General features: G+C 34.8%; 3 protein-coding genes across 4 annotated transcripts; all 3 read right to left on the bottom strand.

The window, feature by feature from the left end:
• On the bottom strand, positions 424 to 5,124 carry LOC18593799 (tRNA (guanine(37)-N1)-methyltransferase 1). Its single transcript, XM_007021169.2, has 9 exons — positions 4,271 to 5,124; positions 3,687 to 3,785; positions 2,869 to 2,988; positions 2,587 to 2,753; positions 2,343 to 2,413; positions 2,037 to 2,179; positions 1,536 to 1,647; positions 898 to 1,010; positions 424 to 758 (listed from the first exon to the last, which is right to left on the bottom strand). Exons 1-9 carry the CDS (start codon positions 5,069 to 5,071, stop codon positions 615 to 617), a joined length of 1,770 nt encoding a protein of 589 aa, XP_007021231.2. The 5' UTR covers positions 5,072 to 5,124; the 3' UTR covers positions 424 to 614.
• Positions 6,098 to 7,561, bottom strand: LOC18593800. Its single transcript, XM_007021172.2, has 2 exons — positions 7,080 to 7,561; positions 6,098 to 6,812 (listed from the first exon to the last, which is right to left on the bottom strand). The coding sequence occupies exons 1-2, from the start codon at positions 7,332 to 7,334 to the stop codon at positions 6,246 to 6,248; spliced, it is 822 nt and encodes a 273-aa protein (XP_007021234.2). The 5' UTR covers positions 7,335 to 7,561; the 3' UTR covers positions 6,098 to 6,245.
• Positions 8,140 to 15,062, bottom strand: LOC18593801 (ubiquitin carboxyl-terminal hydrolase 14). 2 transcript variants are annotated; one of them, XM_018125013.1, is made up of 20 exons: positions 14,832 to 15,062; positions 14,272 to 14,443; positions 13,540 to 13,652; positions 13,099 to 13,432; positions 12,753 to 12,847; positions 12,078 to 12,211; positions 11,939 to 11,995; positions 11,752 to 11,829; positions 11,374 to 11,428; positions 11,254 to 11,289; positions 10,780 to 10,860; positions 10,288 to 10,486; positions 10,111 to 10,168; positions 9,915 to 10,037; positions 9,640 to 9,728; positions 9,468 to 9,557; positions 9,077 to 9,247; positions 8,867 to 8,991; positions 8,618 to 8,753; positions 8,140 to 8,531 (listed from the first exon to the last, which is right to left on the bottom strand). In XM_018125013.1, the coding sequence occupies exons 2-20, from the start codon at positions 14,414 to 14,416 to the stop codon at positions 8,353 to 8,355; spliced, it is 2,298 nt and encodes a 765-aa protein (XP_017980502.1). In that variant the 5' UTR covers positions 14,417 to 14,443; positions 14,832 to 15,062; the 3' UTR covers positions 8,140 to 8,352. The 2 variants fall into 2 exon arrangements, with proteins under 2 accessions (XP_017980502.1, XP_007021235.1); XM_007021173.2 differs by having other exon boundaries at positions 14,801 to 15,062.

Consider the following 15,527-nt stretch of genomic DNA (forward strand, 5'->3'; position numbering starts at 1 on the left):
TATCAAGAGAAATCTTCTATTCTCTTGTCAAATTGGAGCATCATTCAAACATCAGAAACAGCTACTGCTCCTGCTTTTGTTCCACTGTAAGAAGCAAGTTGGAAAGGAACACGTTATCCAACTGTTTCTGTTGCTCTGGTTAAGCATATAAGCTGAAGACAAAAATGAAGGCAACTTTTACTTGTTTGCTTTCAACATCCTGCTGTTGAAGGGTATGAACTTCAAAAAGTTCTTTTTCTCTTCAGGTTTTTTGGTTGGCTGAATTGTTTCTTTTTCTTTCTCTTGGTACATGGTTGGCTAATAGTTGGAAGGGAGATCATCAGTATTAATGGTTCATGATTTACACAAATGAAGAAATCAGGTAGGAGAAAAAAGGATGAGAAGAAGACAGGACACTTGAATAGAAAATGGTGAAAAGAGAACTTCAATGCCACAAGTTCAAATATCTTCATTCCTTAGTTCCTCCATCTTTAGGCCAATTTAAGTATATAGCTCTCATTATTTTGGGGGAGTGAAACTAGAATGTAAGGGGATAGAATCATTGGAAGTGAATGAATAAGATTATAATACAAAACTTGATGTTATGACATTCTCTGCTTTACAAATTGATCTATCTACATATTTAACCTAGATTCTGCAAAGGCTACGCTCTCAGGAAGGATAAATGATGCACACAACATCCATTTTCTGGGTGCAACAAGGCGTACCCTACGCATATCCACATTAACTGCAACCTCTTGCAAGGCAATTCGTATCCGCTGCATTAACACAACATAAAAATAGATATGAAATAAAGAAACAGAAAACATAGCGGCCATATATTCCACCTAAATGCTTCAACAGGACTAGCAGTAGCTAATATGGACACACAAACATTATGAGATTTCAGCACCATACCTCATGAAAGTCAAACTCAGGATCTCGAGCTTTCGAAAATCCATAAACATGAATCATTGGGAAGCTGAATTCTTTATCTCTAGGTTGATCTCTGTACACTCCCCTGAATGCAACTGTTCCTCAAGGCCAAAACATATAAAGAGATTAAAGTTTTGCATGATATCTCCAGATCATTTTAACATACTGTGAGACCAATAACCACTATCAACCACCATGACTTCAGAAGGTTCTGAAGACTTTAACAAATACTTCTAGTTAACATCCCTCCCAAAGCCAAAAATGGCCCTGGAAAACATTATTTATCAGCTAAGAAGCATCATCTAATAACCTTTTTGACCAGAGTAGTACACATTGAAACTTAAATCCTGGTTCCATCAGTCATTTCAAAAGTCTATGTTTATAGCCTTCACATAACTAACGTAATCCTAATTGTGATTTCTCAAAAAAAAAAAAAAAACTACCATCAACGTGTTGATCTTTAACATTCAACTGGAAGAATGTGACAAGAGATTATGGCAAACAAGTAGAAATAACCAAATAATGTAAGTAGGAGTATGAAATTCACTAAAGACAGTCTTATTATCATGAAAAGCAAAAGAAAGTGAAAAAATGCCAGCCATTTGAAGATGACTACTTACCCAGAAATTCTGCTGCATCATTTGGCAAATTCATAACTACGTGTGTAATAGAATGAGCCTTCTCACTAGAAAACATAGCATTGATGAATCTTCTTCCATCCATGTTAAAAACCTAGATAGTGACACAAAATATCCTCACTATGAAATATACAATTCTATTCACAAGAAAATCAAACATTTAAAAACAGCAATATCAAATAAGATATAAATTACCTGGGTCAGGGCAGCATCAGTGATAACCATTCTTTTCAATTACCTTTTTCATCTTATATTTTATTAAGCCATGGTCTCTAAACCTCGTCTGGTAGGAGTTTAGAGTCATTTCTAGTTTAACTTATCAACTTTGAAGACAAATTGTGACACCCCACCCACCCAAAAGGAATAAGGAACAAGTGAAATGTCTATAGGGATAAAGTTAAAGAACTATATGCAGCACATAAATTCTTTTAGTTGACCGAATCACCTAGCATAATGTTACTGGTACAAATGACTCAATCATACCTTAATCTTCCTCTCAACTTTGTTGAGGACACTATTTCTTTCAAGATACTCAACCGCAAAAGGGTTCAAATCATTAGCATAGACACGTTTTACTATCTTAGCGGCAGATATAGCAATTGGGCCAACCCCAGAGAATACATCACCTGCCAATTACAAAAAGAGTTCAGACATATAAGCATCTTGATATGAACACTTACAAAATCTTTAACTAGCACAAAATTTTTGGAAATAAAAGAGCCTTGCAGTGATTATAACAACAATTCTCTGTAATATATAATCCCAAACAACATCAAGATGCAAACATACAGATGACATCCTTGTGATTGAAGCCACTCAGAAGCCTCTGTCTCTCAGTTGCAAGCCTCGAATTCCAATACCTGCAAACAAGAGGCAAAAGTGGAACATGAATACCCTTGTCATGGAATTATTCTCTGCTATATGCCCCTTGCATCTTCTTCGGACATGATTTGACTTTAATCCTCATTTGGAGGACAAACATTAAGAAGTCTAAGTTAAATTTCTTATCGCTTGAATGGACAGCATCACATACACTGTTGCTAAATCAACATGAAATCGCAGTCCATTCTCAACTACTGTAGTGACCAAGGAGCGATTCCCAGCTAAAACCTCAAGCTGCATTGTTCTGTAGTCATTATGAATTGCATCAATCTTATTTACAACGGTTTGTATCTTTGGCTTATTTTTGTCCAGAACCACCTGACAAAGTGGAAAACAACCATCTCCTGTCAGAAGACAATTAATGAGTTCACTTTCAAATTCGTAGACATATCTTCACAATGGTAAAATTATTAATAATATCTATAACGAGCACCTTTGCTATAACATTCTTGTATGGTAGATGTTCATCTCTCAGGTTCAAGTGTGCAATATGACCAACTGTCTCAAAGGCTGAAGGGATAATCATTCCCTCTGGTAACAAGGCCTCCAATATCTGCAAGCAATGCATAAGATTTAAAGTCTCCATTGATGTTGCAAACATTTATATCGTAGTCTGACTAGTTGAGATGGGATCAAAACAAAGAAAAAAAAAACTACCTACACCCCATTTTTCTCTTTCCTCTTAGCCAGTTAGTTCTCATTGATTGGGCAAGTTAGTAGAGGTCTATACTTTTGTGGTCCGCATGTAACAGAATAGTACATACAGACTTTTAATGAAATAATTGATAATTTATTATAATTGCACAATGCTACGTGATTCCACAAATCTTGTTTCTTCATCCCTTTGAAATTAAATGGTCTTCTATATTATTGCCTATCATGCTGCCATTCCCAGCTTCTAAACTTTTTCACAACATTACGAGTAGGGTGACTCCAGATTTAGATGAACATGATGTTTCTCAAAGATTCAAGCATACAGAGAAAGAATGGAAAAGAAAAAAAAAAAACAGAGGCAGGAATGATGAAAAGAAGAACATATTTTCTGTGCAAGACACCCTAACTTCAACAACCACTTAAATGAATCTTAGACACCTAGGAAATCTCTCTTTGAGAGATAACAGAAGTAAGCTTGAAAGACCTCTTTGTTGTCATAAAAAATAGTAAGTACAGGCTTAACAGTCCAAAACAAAATAAGGAATCAGAACTGAAGCTAGAAAAATGGACTTTATATAATGCTCTTGTGCGACATACCTCATTCATCTGCCAATAATCATAGAACAAAGTCAGCTTGCATCTCACGAGCTCTATAGGCGATGATCTATTCTCTTTGGTTTCTTCAACCAACACAGCCTGAAAAATAGGATGGGTTTTAGATATTTAAAAACAGGAACATCTATCAAAATAGAAATCCTACCATTGATACAGCATTAAAATTATATATCCTCAGAAATAAATAGAAACGAAGAGCATTGGCATAAAAAAAATAAAACTAAAAGAAGAAGAAGAATAAGAGGGAAACAACCAGAGCAGCAAATAATTTTTCAACAAATTAATGAAAAAAAAAGAAACAAAGTGTACTGACCTCACATGAATGCATTAAATAAATTCAAAGTTTTCCAGCTTAACTTACTAGAGCACTAAAGTAACTTAAGACTAATGCCTTAGCTGAGTACCATCTTTCTAATCTTTTACAATACATTAGGAAACAATTCTATAATCATCTCAGCAAATCATATCATTAACTAAACTCATTGTAAATCACAACATCATACTCAAACAAGCTTCAATAAAAATATCAAAACTAGTTCGGAATAGAAAAACACCCAAATTACTACCTTAATTGCTTGAGGTAACTCCTGCGATCCTTTATCCCCATACCTCTCATCCAAAAGCAACAATCTTGTTGAGCCTTTCCATATTCTCTGCCCTTTAAATTCCTCTCCTAATAACCCTTTCATTTCCTCCTCAACTCCTTCTTCCTCCTCCACAACTTCCACAACACAAAACTCTTTCCTCCCATTTCCTTTGCTTTCCTCATCCCCTTTTTTTTCTTTCCTTTTCCTCTTCCCTGGCCGCGAAATCTTAGCCAAATTTTTAAACTTTACAAATCCCCTATAATTAAACTCCTTCACCAACTTCTCCCTATACAAAACCAAAGACTCAAACTCTCCATCACTTCCCCCATTGTTCTCTTCACCATCTTTTCCTTTATCAAAAAGGGTCATCATTTCTTCTTCGATTTCGTCCCCGGGAACCCTGGCAATGTTCTTAATCCTTGGCCAATTCAAGAGGTGACCCCTGAGACGGTTCTCAAGGGCAAAACAGTCATTTGCAGGGACACGGAGGGCGGCAAGATGGAAAATTCTAGTAAAGTTCTCTTCATCAATGAGGTTTTCTTCTTCTTCTGGTTGATGGGTATCTTGATTTTGGGTCTGAAAAGGGGTCTTGGGTGGTATTTTGCCTTTGTGAAGAGAAGGGCCGTAAGAGAAAGCTTGGCTTTCGGTTTCCGTTTGGGTGGAAGAGAAGAGAGAAAGAATGGGTCGTTTTGGAAGAGAGAAAGAGGAGAGTTTGGGAGAGAAGATTGTCAAAGGAAGAAGATAGTTTGGCTTCAGATGGAGAAGCTTCGTTGTCACCATTTTTAGTGAAGTACTAAAGTGGGGATCTTGCCAGAGGGAGGGAATATAACGGATAAGGGGGTTTAACAGGGTTTAAGGCCCTTTCTCTCTTTTTCTTTTTCTCATATTTAATTTTTGAGAAATATTTTTGCATTTATTTTGGACATAAAACTATTGCTAATTTGCATTTTATTTATTATAAGTCACTGTATGAATCTGTGCTAAATATTGGACTATAAGTCCCCATTTTTTAAAATGGATTTTATGGTTGTCCTATAACCATATATACAAATAAATTATTCTTTTAATAAAAAAAATCATATTATTTTTTATCAAAAATTATCAAAAAATAACATTGTAGCATTTGATGGATTAATTTACAGAATTCTTATATATAAATATAGAAAATTAAATACTGTGGGGCAATCATTCTTACAATTATATCTCAAATTCTTTTGGTAAAGAATTGCATGAGCAAACAATCTGCAAATTAAGGGTGGCTTTCACACAACATTATAGCTTCTCTAGCAATCTATATTGGATTAAAACAAAAGCTGATTTAGTGAAAGTTTTGCCCTGATTATAGTCACAAACAGACTAAAAAAAAAAAAGACAAGCACCCAAACGGCAGATATGCCATTGTAATTCAATACCAAAACATAAACTTCTGAAAAAAAAAATTCACTATATTTAGATGATCTATTAAGCTAACAACTGGCATGCTTGTCCAATAATAGATTAAGGTGGTGAAAATTGCAAAGCATTCCTAATTCTTCAGCCATCTTTGGTTGTTTGTAGATCATCCATCAAACTGATGATGTTAGGTCCAGAGTTCTTTCATCTCCAAATTTTGGATTTTTCCTAGGCCACATGTATTCATAAATCCATTCAAGTAAACCCCAAAAGATAGCTGTTAACAGCTAATGTAAACTAAGACATACATGCCAGCATCTGTGGGTAAACATTGCTATCAAGCTGTTCTTTTATTGTAACATTTGTGTAAATATTTGTACAATTGCCATTTCTTGTGACTGTAAAAACATAAAATTCAGAGAAAAAAATAGCTCTAAATGCCTGATTTCTGATAACTATAGATTGCAAATCAAGAACCCCAGGATAGGCAAAAACTGCCAGAAAAATTGCATTGAAAAGAAGAAAAAGAAAAAGGGTTTCTGATACTTTCTGATCTGGGTTATCATTGTTTCAGTAAAGGCTGAGGAATTGAACTATGGTTCCTTTCTAGTAATCCTTCCATGATAACCTTCTTCTTGTAAAACTTGTCTGTATCAATCTCAGGAAAATGCTCAACTGCATAATTTCCTGAAGATGATGGGGAAAGCTTGATACTCCAACAAGTGGCCAAGAAGAGCCAGGTTGAAGTACAAAAGATTGCACAAAGCTTACCCCAGAAGACCAAAACAAACAGGGTAACGAGAAGCAAACACATACTAACGTTATAACCGTAGCAGCCCTTTCCAACATTTCCTTGCATGTTGTTTTCCAGCTTTTCGGGTAATGAGAGTGATGATGATGATGAACACTTTGACGACGCTAATGATGATAATAATGATGAGGATGATGATGAATTCGTGGTTGATGTTGTACATAAACAAGATGCAAATGTAGAACTTCTGGTTGAGGGATTATCCTCACATGATTTCTCCATTGACTTTGGATGGGAAACTTTCTTGGGTTTGGATTTAACACTGTTGTGAGACCGCTGGAGCTTCTCTCCAAATTTTTTGTTTCGCATTTTCATCATCTGTCAATGGAAAATATACAAAGAAATCAATCAGGTTCACATTCCATCAACAAAGAACAAAAAATTAGCATTAACAATTGCTAATTACAGAACAAATTACGCTAAAATATAAGGAAAGAAAAGTAAAGTTGACTATTAATTTTCAAGAACAGGGGAGAGTGTCCTTATCAATTTGAGTAATAATTTGATTAACTTGCCCAAATGAATTAAAAATTAACGGTCAAATCATTTGGTTAAATGAAGAAGAAAAATAAGAAACTAACTAACCAGGGAAGTTTCAAAGAAAACGGCTTTGACATAACGGGAGAAACTCCGACGACCAAGTTTGCATTTCCGACCGAAAGAACCGACAGTAAAATCCTTGTCTACATCGTCCGAACACATGTCCACGGCGGGAGAAAGAAACGGGTTGACCCGCTCCGACTGCTCTTCTCCTGGTCCAACGGCGAAACCTCTTTCCATATCATCAGGATGGAAACACATGCAGAAACCATTACTCCTCTTCTTACTTACTTTCTTCATTCTCTTTCTTCTTCCAACGTTGCTAAGTTCATGCAGTGTCCTTCTAAGGGCGGGGAGAAAATAAATGTCTTTTTTCGTTTTTGTCAAGGTTTGTGGAAATAGCGAGGATTTAGGGGGAAAGACTGTTCGTTTGGAGAGAGAGTTTCGGAGAACCTGAGAAAACGAGGGAAGAAGTTGGTTTTAATGGGAGAGAGGGAAAGGAGCGACGATTTTGCTTCTTTATTGGCTCCGTTGAGGAGGAGGAAAAACCTTTTGTGTTATTTAAATGTAGTAAATTAATTAATTTCTAATTATTTATTATATAATTCACACCTTGAGTTAAAAAAATTCCTTTTTTTATTTATTAAACTTCATTTTTAATTTTTTATTATATTTATTTTTGATAAAAAAATAAGTAATTTATTATTTTTATTTATTAAAAAATATAAATATAATATTTTAATTTCACATCAAGAATATATACGTGTGTATATATATATATGTCTTTTATTTGCGCTGCTTATAGTGTTATTTCAAAAGATCAAGATCAAAAGACATGTTTTTCAATTATGTAACCCGTAATATTATTTTAATTATAATTATATAATTTAGAGATAGAAATAAAGGATAATAACCCATGGAAGAAGAAGAAAATAGCTCATTTTTATTTCTTTGGAGTAATTTAAAATAGCTCATTACACTTGTATTTATTATTTGACTTAATGGACTGACTTTGACTTGGACTTTGTTTAAAAGAGATGACCCTAACTGACTTTGAAATGTGCTTTAAAAGAGCTTCAAAAGAAATAAATAAAAAAACGTCTGATTTGGTGCAAATTAAATAAAAATAAATAAATAGGTGTATAAAAAGTAAGAAAAAAAACAAAAAAATAATAATCAAAATTATTTATGAAAAGATAAAAAAAAATGAAATGTGTTAGGCAAAATGATGGGATATAGAGAGATTACAATCTTTGAATGTGCCAATGACATTGAAGCCTAAAGATTTCCAAGAGAAATTCTATACTGCCTTCTGACTTCAGCTGGTAATCCTCTCAAAAAAGTACAAGTAGCCCATGTCCTTGGGTGGATTGATAGATGCCCCAACCTTATTATCATTGAATATCACCCATCTACCATCTTTGAGGATGTGAGCAACATAGTGGCCACACTGGGTAGAGGTTCCGATGTGACTCACTATTCCAAAAAGCCGATATCCTGCATTAAGAAAGCATTGCATTACAACCATTATGCACGACTATGAAGCGCATAAAAAGGACGAATAAGATTCGAGAGAGACTCACTCCCTCCTCCATCGGGCAGTCCTGCGTCAACTGGAGTAGGCACGCTGCTGCTTGATGTAGTAGTATCCATGTCTGATGAAGCAGAGGCATTGGGATTGTTAAATATCCAATCTGTTGCTTTTTCAATGTCACCACCCTGTAAAAATGTACATACCTCAAAATTATGGATTTCCAACAGATAAGAAAACTGATTACAAAACCACACTCTCCAAATCCTCAGAAGAAATAAAAAAGCAGTAAACACTGTACCGATGCATTCAATGCCATTCGAGCAATTTCTTCTTGAAAACCAAATGAAATCAAAGTATCAACTTTTGATTGGTCTACAGATGCCCCAGCACCTTGTGCCCCATGACAGATAGGAGCATCTATATCTGAAAAGATACATCACTAATTATCATTTGACAGAGATCCTTGCAGGAAGATTGAAGATTATATCGATAATGCTAAATTCTATACCTGGATCATCCATGTGTGAAAGCAACCAGTTCATTGCCTCTTCCACACCAGTATTTAAAGTATTTATGGCAGCTTTCTGACAATGAAGCTGGTTAAACCCCATTGAGACAAGCTGGGCGACAATCTCTTCATTGGCCACAGGCTGACTTGATTCCGCCTCACTCCCAGGAGCTATGCAGTGCAAATAAAAGGTGCCAATAAAAAATTTTACAAATCAATAGTTCCCTTTTACATTATCAACTTCTCAATTAAGGTTATCATTATCATTAAATAGACAGTCGCCAACATTGAACTCATTCAGCAGCATCTTTATACGGTAATAAATACTGATAAGAGAAGTCCACTTTTATTTGAAATGAATTATCCAAATGGAATCTATTAATTTACGTACCAGACTCTGGCAACAGTTCCTCTCCAGGTTGAAGGCCTTTGCTGCGCATGTGGCTGATATCTATAATGTCAGGAACATCTATGTAGACATCTGGATGGACAATATATATGATGAGTAACAACTTGGGAGAAACAGGCAATGTGCAACAAATAACAAAGCCATGTGAAACTACCAAGCTTTTTAGGCACCCAGCCTGCCTCCATGACAAACTTCCTCATGTGCAATACCAAATAATCAGGGAATGAAGTTAAACCAGCAGTCCTGTAGCATAAAATACAAAAGAGAAATAATAAACCTCAGAACACTCATATTCATTAATAAAAGAATACTCTAGGACTGCTAGTTTGCAACAAATACCATCAGTAAACTACATGCTTATCTGGACCTTCCAAAATAATAAATTTTAACAGAGGGCTGACCAACCCCATCAGAGAACACAAATCTTACTTGATAGCTGTTGTCTTAGCCTTCAATGCAGTGCTATAAAATTCAGGTATCTCCTCTGGAGCTGCAAAGCTTGCTAAGCATGCTTCTAGAGGTACCCTTGGACGTACAATTTCATCACTAGATCTGTGGAACAAAGCATCCTAAGAAGAAGGTCTACAGAAGGCTAAAAGTATCATATAAGATCATTGAAACTTACACATCCTTCCCTTCTGAAATCTTTTCAGCTTTGATTTTGTGAAAAGCTTCCAGCTCTTCTGAATTCTCAAGGAGTAAATCATTAGAATGTTAACCTTGTTAATACATGAATATAGATATAAATTAATTACACACAAGCACACATACATAAATGCACATATATAAAATCAAAACTTACCCTTATTAGTAACTTCATGTAGTGGAATATTCAAGGAAAGAATGTAGTCAAGCCTTTTGTTATAAGCAACCTTTCCAGACGAGCACAAAATACGCTCTTCAACACCAAACTTGAAACTCCTTGAGGGATCCAGTTCAGGTTTCACAGCATTAGAACGTTCAACTTGGTCAAGAAAATGAAGGAAGAATTCCAAGGCATCCTACAGAATAATTCAAGTGTCCAGATGAGAAAATGAAGGCTACATGTTGAGAACACCATGCACCCCAAGACACATCCGATGCTGTGCACGATAAAAATAACACACAGTAGCCCAGATTGCAATGATATATAGGATCAGTTTGTCACGTTGCTATATCTAAGATGAGAATTTTAAGTCATCTTCTGTATGGAAACAAAAGAACCATTTTCACATGTAGTGGAAAGGTGGAAAATTCAAGTTAATGCTAGGAACAAAATCATAATTTGATAGAACAATTAGTAAGATTAGCATACCTGTTGTCTCATAGTAGAAAACTCAGGATGGCTGGCCGCAATAACTGCTTTGAACATTCGAGGGGGGATCCCTTCCTGTTTCTAATATTTTCAGAAGGTTGACAAATGAAAAGAGAAAAGAGAAGTTAAAAGGCCACTATCAGGATCATAAATATATATGAGAACTATTAAGTAGACAAATTCTATTGACAAGCATTGAGTTCAAAGCTACATCGCTTGTATAAACAGATAATAGAATATTGTATGACACAAATTCTATCGGTACAAATTCTATTAAGCATTTAAGACAAACACTTGTGATTAAGCATATCTAAGTTGCATGGCACAAATTCTATCAGTAAAACTATGCCTCAATCAAAAACTTCCAGGTTGAAAATATAATTATATTACAATATACTCGGCAACTCAGTGACATCATCTAAAAACCTCCAAGATCAGACCAAACTCAGTAGAGATATTAAGTGGGAAGCTTACAGCATCTGTTATCGCTGGTGCAGTAGTTCCATCTTTCTGTATGACCAGAAAATTAATTGATTAATTCATTAATCAGGAAAAACAAACTACTAAGCAAACAGATTGATATTGTCACTGTACCTCTGAAGCTGGAACAGAATATTTACCAGAGAGCAAACCATGTCCCAGTTTTGTTCTGCCATACGACCAGAAAGTGGTTACATACTCATTGGATATTAGACGTAAGATGCAAAGAATATTAAACCACTTATCGGATACACAACAGAATAAAACAAAAGGCAATGAAATACCAAATCAATAAACTCAACTTCCACACATATCAAAATGAGAAGAAAATTATTTGTATGTTATACTAAAAAATACATAAATGACCAACAAGTATTATTTGTCAAGAAATACAGCAATAAACCCCATCATAACTACCAACATTAAGGAAACTATTTCGACACAAAAGAATTTGAAACTGAGCAATTAATGACCATAACAATGGTAACTTACAACTGCATATTCAGGTCTACCGTTGGATCCGCTGGGGCTGTCTCAAAAGCCATTTTTAAGCTTTGGTTCATATAGTATCTGATAGCATAATTGAAACAGAAAAACACAAGAAAGGCAAATAAGTATAGTAAATTCCTAATTTAGCTAAATTATGATATTAGTTAAATGTACAAACATTATAACTTACTGTCTACAAAATGAATGTGTTGAAAACATCACTTGCATGGTTGCTGCCATGTAGCAGCTGCATGAGAACAAATTTAGGTAATCAGAAACATCAAAAGATTATATTATGATTGGTACTGCAACATCATGATCAACATTACCTGTTTCCAAGATTCACGAGACCTGTATAACCTGGTCCATATATTGGTTCCACTTCCTGTCCACTTTCTTGAATTCTATTCCAATCAAAGTTGGTGTTCTGGTCAAGCTCCCTTTCAGCAGTCGTCATTTCAGTCTGGCAACAATGAATTGATTTTAATTTCTAATCAGACCGTAAATCATTTATAAACACTACAATCCTATTCTTATCTTTTCTTCTGGTAAGCTTTGAGACGTACATTCTATTGTAACCATATCACTCCTTTACCACTCAAGTTAATGCCCGTCAAGAGTTATACAGACTATAGTTCTAGTGAAATGGCAAAATTTGTTTATGAAAACTCCAACCACGGCAAAAGTGAAGGAACTTAAGGATAACACAGTTCATTTTAAGTGAAATTTATCACTTCAAAATGCAATAATTATATGAAAAAGTTTAGATGTGTCAACATATCATTAAGGGGGTTCTATGAAAAGGGAATGTGCATCAAACTTAAGAGTTCTGGGCAACTGCTTGAATGTAAGAGCAAAATGAAATCGGTATGGATAATAAATAAAAAAGTACAATAGAAATTAATTGCATAACAAAATATGCATATGCAACTACATCATCATAATGTACATGGATCTTAAACAAGCAGTAGGCAACATATGATTAATCAACAGAAAAAGCTAACCTTTTGTAATGATGAGAAATCAATACCAAAATATGCCAAATGTTGTGCTAGAAGTGGGTCTACAACACTATCATCCTCTGGGTAAGAGAAAACGTCTGAGCTGCCACAATAAGTTACCCGTGGTAAGTTCTGATAAATATTACCACCAACGCTCAAAAAAAAGGTAATCATCAAAAGTGCATTGCAGTGCCAAAAACCACAATTCTAATACAAAAATATGAAGGGTTAAAATCTCATGGGTAACAAAGATTAGAAATAATTCATACCAATTGTAGATCATTAAGAGCTTACTAAAATGACACCAGAAACAAACACACACAGACAAGGAAATACAAGGAAGCATTACCTGCTGCTTCCAGATCAGCAGTAATGGTCCCAAGCTTTACAGCAAGAGGATAGCCAGTCTCCTTGTAGTGTTCAATAGCATGGTTGTTGCCACCAGTTCCATCCCAATTTCTCCTCCCACAGAGAATCATTCCATCAGTAAGATTTAACCAGAGATTTTCTGTTTTATCACACTTAGTACATTTCCAACCAGATGGAGGAACAACAACACTTCCAATTTGCCGCAAATCCATTGCATATGCACTTATTTGCTTCTTATCAGCTGTCCAGGCTGCAACTTGTTCTTTCCGCTCAGCACCCTCAGCCATTAAAATAGCATCAACTGCCAACCTTACCTACAGTATTCATATGGGGTAACCAAGCCAGGTTCTTGTCCAAGATGGAGAATTTGTTCTTCTAATTAAAATTCTTTAAAAGATAAAAAAAATAAAACAATCAATACCTTCTCTGGCAACTCCACAGATGGAAAAGGAAGAGCTACATAATTAGGCAAAATGACTATATTGTGAGTTTCTTCATATTCAGGCTCATTGTTGTCAAATCCACCATCAATACCTACAAATCAAATTGCACAGATTAATCAGTTTCACCACTATAGATAGTACTAAGGAAATACAATCACTCAGAAAACTTTTTAATTTTCAAAATTTTGACTTTTATCAATATGGAGTTCTCGTTTGCATGAGTTCTACATGCAGCATCAGACACGCAATAGCTCTAAACATGTTAGTACATTCTGATAAAATTGCACAACTTTTTCATTAACAGTTGCAAGCGCCATTTATACTTTAACTCTGATAATTTGGCCTGGGAAGTTCATTGCCAAATGGTCTCAACCCATGTTGATAAGACTCAAAAGTGTGAGACGTGAATATGTGTTTGACATGGGTTTTCTCAACGTCTTCCCTTATATTTGGAGCCCCGGGACCTCATACCAAATTTCTATACTTTGATGTGTCAGATATGTGTTCATGACTACTTTATGAAAAATTAAGTGCAAAACAAAATAGCACTACTCTCAACTCCTTCAAATTCATTTCTTCCCAAAAAAACTGCCAGCAGAACAAGAACATGAACACACTATAAATCAAGAGAAGCAAATCAAAACTATGCAGAAACAAATTTACCACACCACAACATGTATAAGAAGAAAGATAACAATATTGTAAAGTACCAATAGCCAAAAGTGTAGGTTTCTTGGAAGGCCTATCTTCCGGAACCAACTTTTTCGTTTGCTTAATATGCAAATAAACTGGATTTCCAGTCTTCTCATAGTTCCAAACCACATAACCTTTCCCGAACGCTAGAAATGTATTCATATCAATAAACAATCCTCCTTCTGACCTCTGCAAAACAAACAAACCAAAAACGGTTAATCAGAGAAAGGAAAAAATTTAGTTAAAAAAAATTGAGTTTTACTAAATTTTCCGAACTAAACTTTATCGGAAGCCAAACAAATGAAAAATGTGATTAAAAACTAGTAAAATTTGATTCAAGAACCTAGTGAAATTTCCAGGCAAACTTTCTCGAAAGCCAAACAACAGATAAGCAAAACAAAGTTGAAACATCAAAACGGTATTAAAAAAAAAACATAGTCTATCAACAAAATGTTTGAGTTAATACTAGTCAGCAGCAATCTAGCAGTTTCTTGAGAAACAAACAGAAAAAAATACTTCTTCTCAAAAAGAAAAAAAAAATAGTACTGGAGAATCGAACGAGAGGCAGCATTCTTGCTTGTATATACGATTGGTTGGTTCGGGGATCCGAACCCGAGAGAGATTGGATCGGAGCAGCTCCATAGGGTTTATCTCCTCCATTGTTTTTCTCTTCTTCTCTTCTTGGTTTGGTTTTTTGAGTGAGAAAGTGAGGAAAGGAATAAGATTTTTGCCCTAAAGCTTAAGCAAATGCAAAGACCCTTTTTCTTTTTTTCGCCGAAAGTTTGATTTCTTTTTTTTTTTAATTTCAGAGAGAGAAAAAAACAAAAGAAGAGTGAGCTTTTGAAGCAAGTCTCATCCAAATCAACTTCAAACCTCCTTGCACGAGAAAAAAATGAAAAATGAGGGGATTTCTTTTTCCTCTTTCTTTTTTTATTCTTTTATTTTTATTTTTTATATTTAACAATGTTATTGAAAAGTAATATTTTAGGGTTGTGGATAAATTCGAAGAAGATTTATTCGATAAAAAATCTTTCTAGTAAATTATAACATAGATGAAAGTTGTATCGTTTAAGATGAAAGAGAATAAAGATTTTACGAAGCATATGAACGAGTTTTACGAAATTATTGATCAATTGCAAACAAGCGATATTACGGTGGAGGAAGAGGAGAAGTCCTTGTTATTCTTTGTATTGCTTTAAGATTCTTATGAAGTATTTGTAAAATCTCTAATTTGAAAAAAATATATAATAATTTTAGAGTAAGAATAAACAAG

The sequence above is a fragment of the Theobroma cacao genome, chromosome 7, assembly GCF_000208745.1.
Source record: "Theobroma cacao cultivar B97-61/B2 chromosome 7, Criollo_cocoa_genome_V2, whole genome shotgun sequence".
In the NCBI taxonomy this organism is placed as follows: domain Eukaryota; kingdom Viridiplantae; phylum Streptophyta; class Magnoliopsida; order Malvales; family Malvaceae; genus Theobroma; species Theobroma cacao.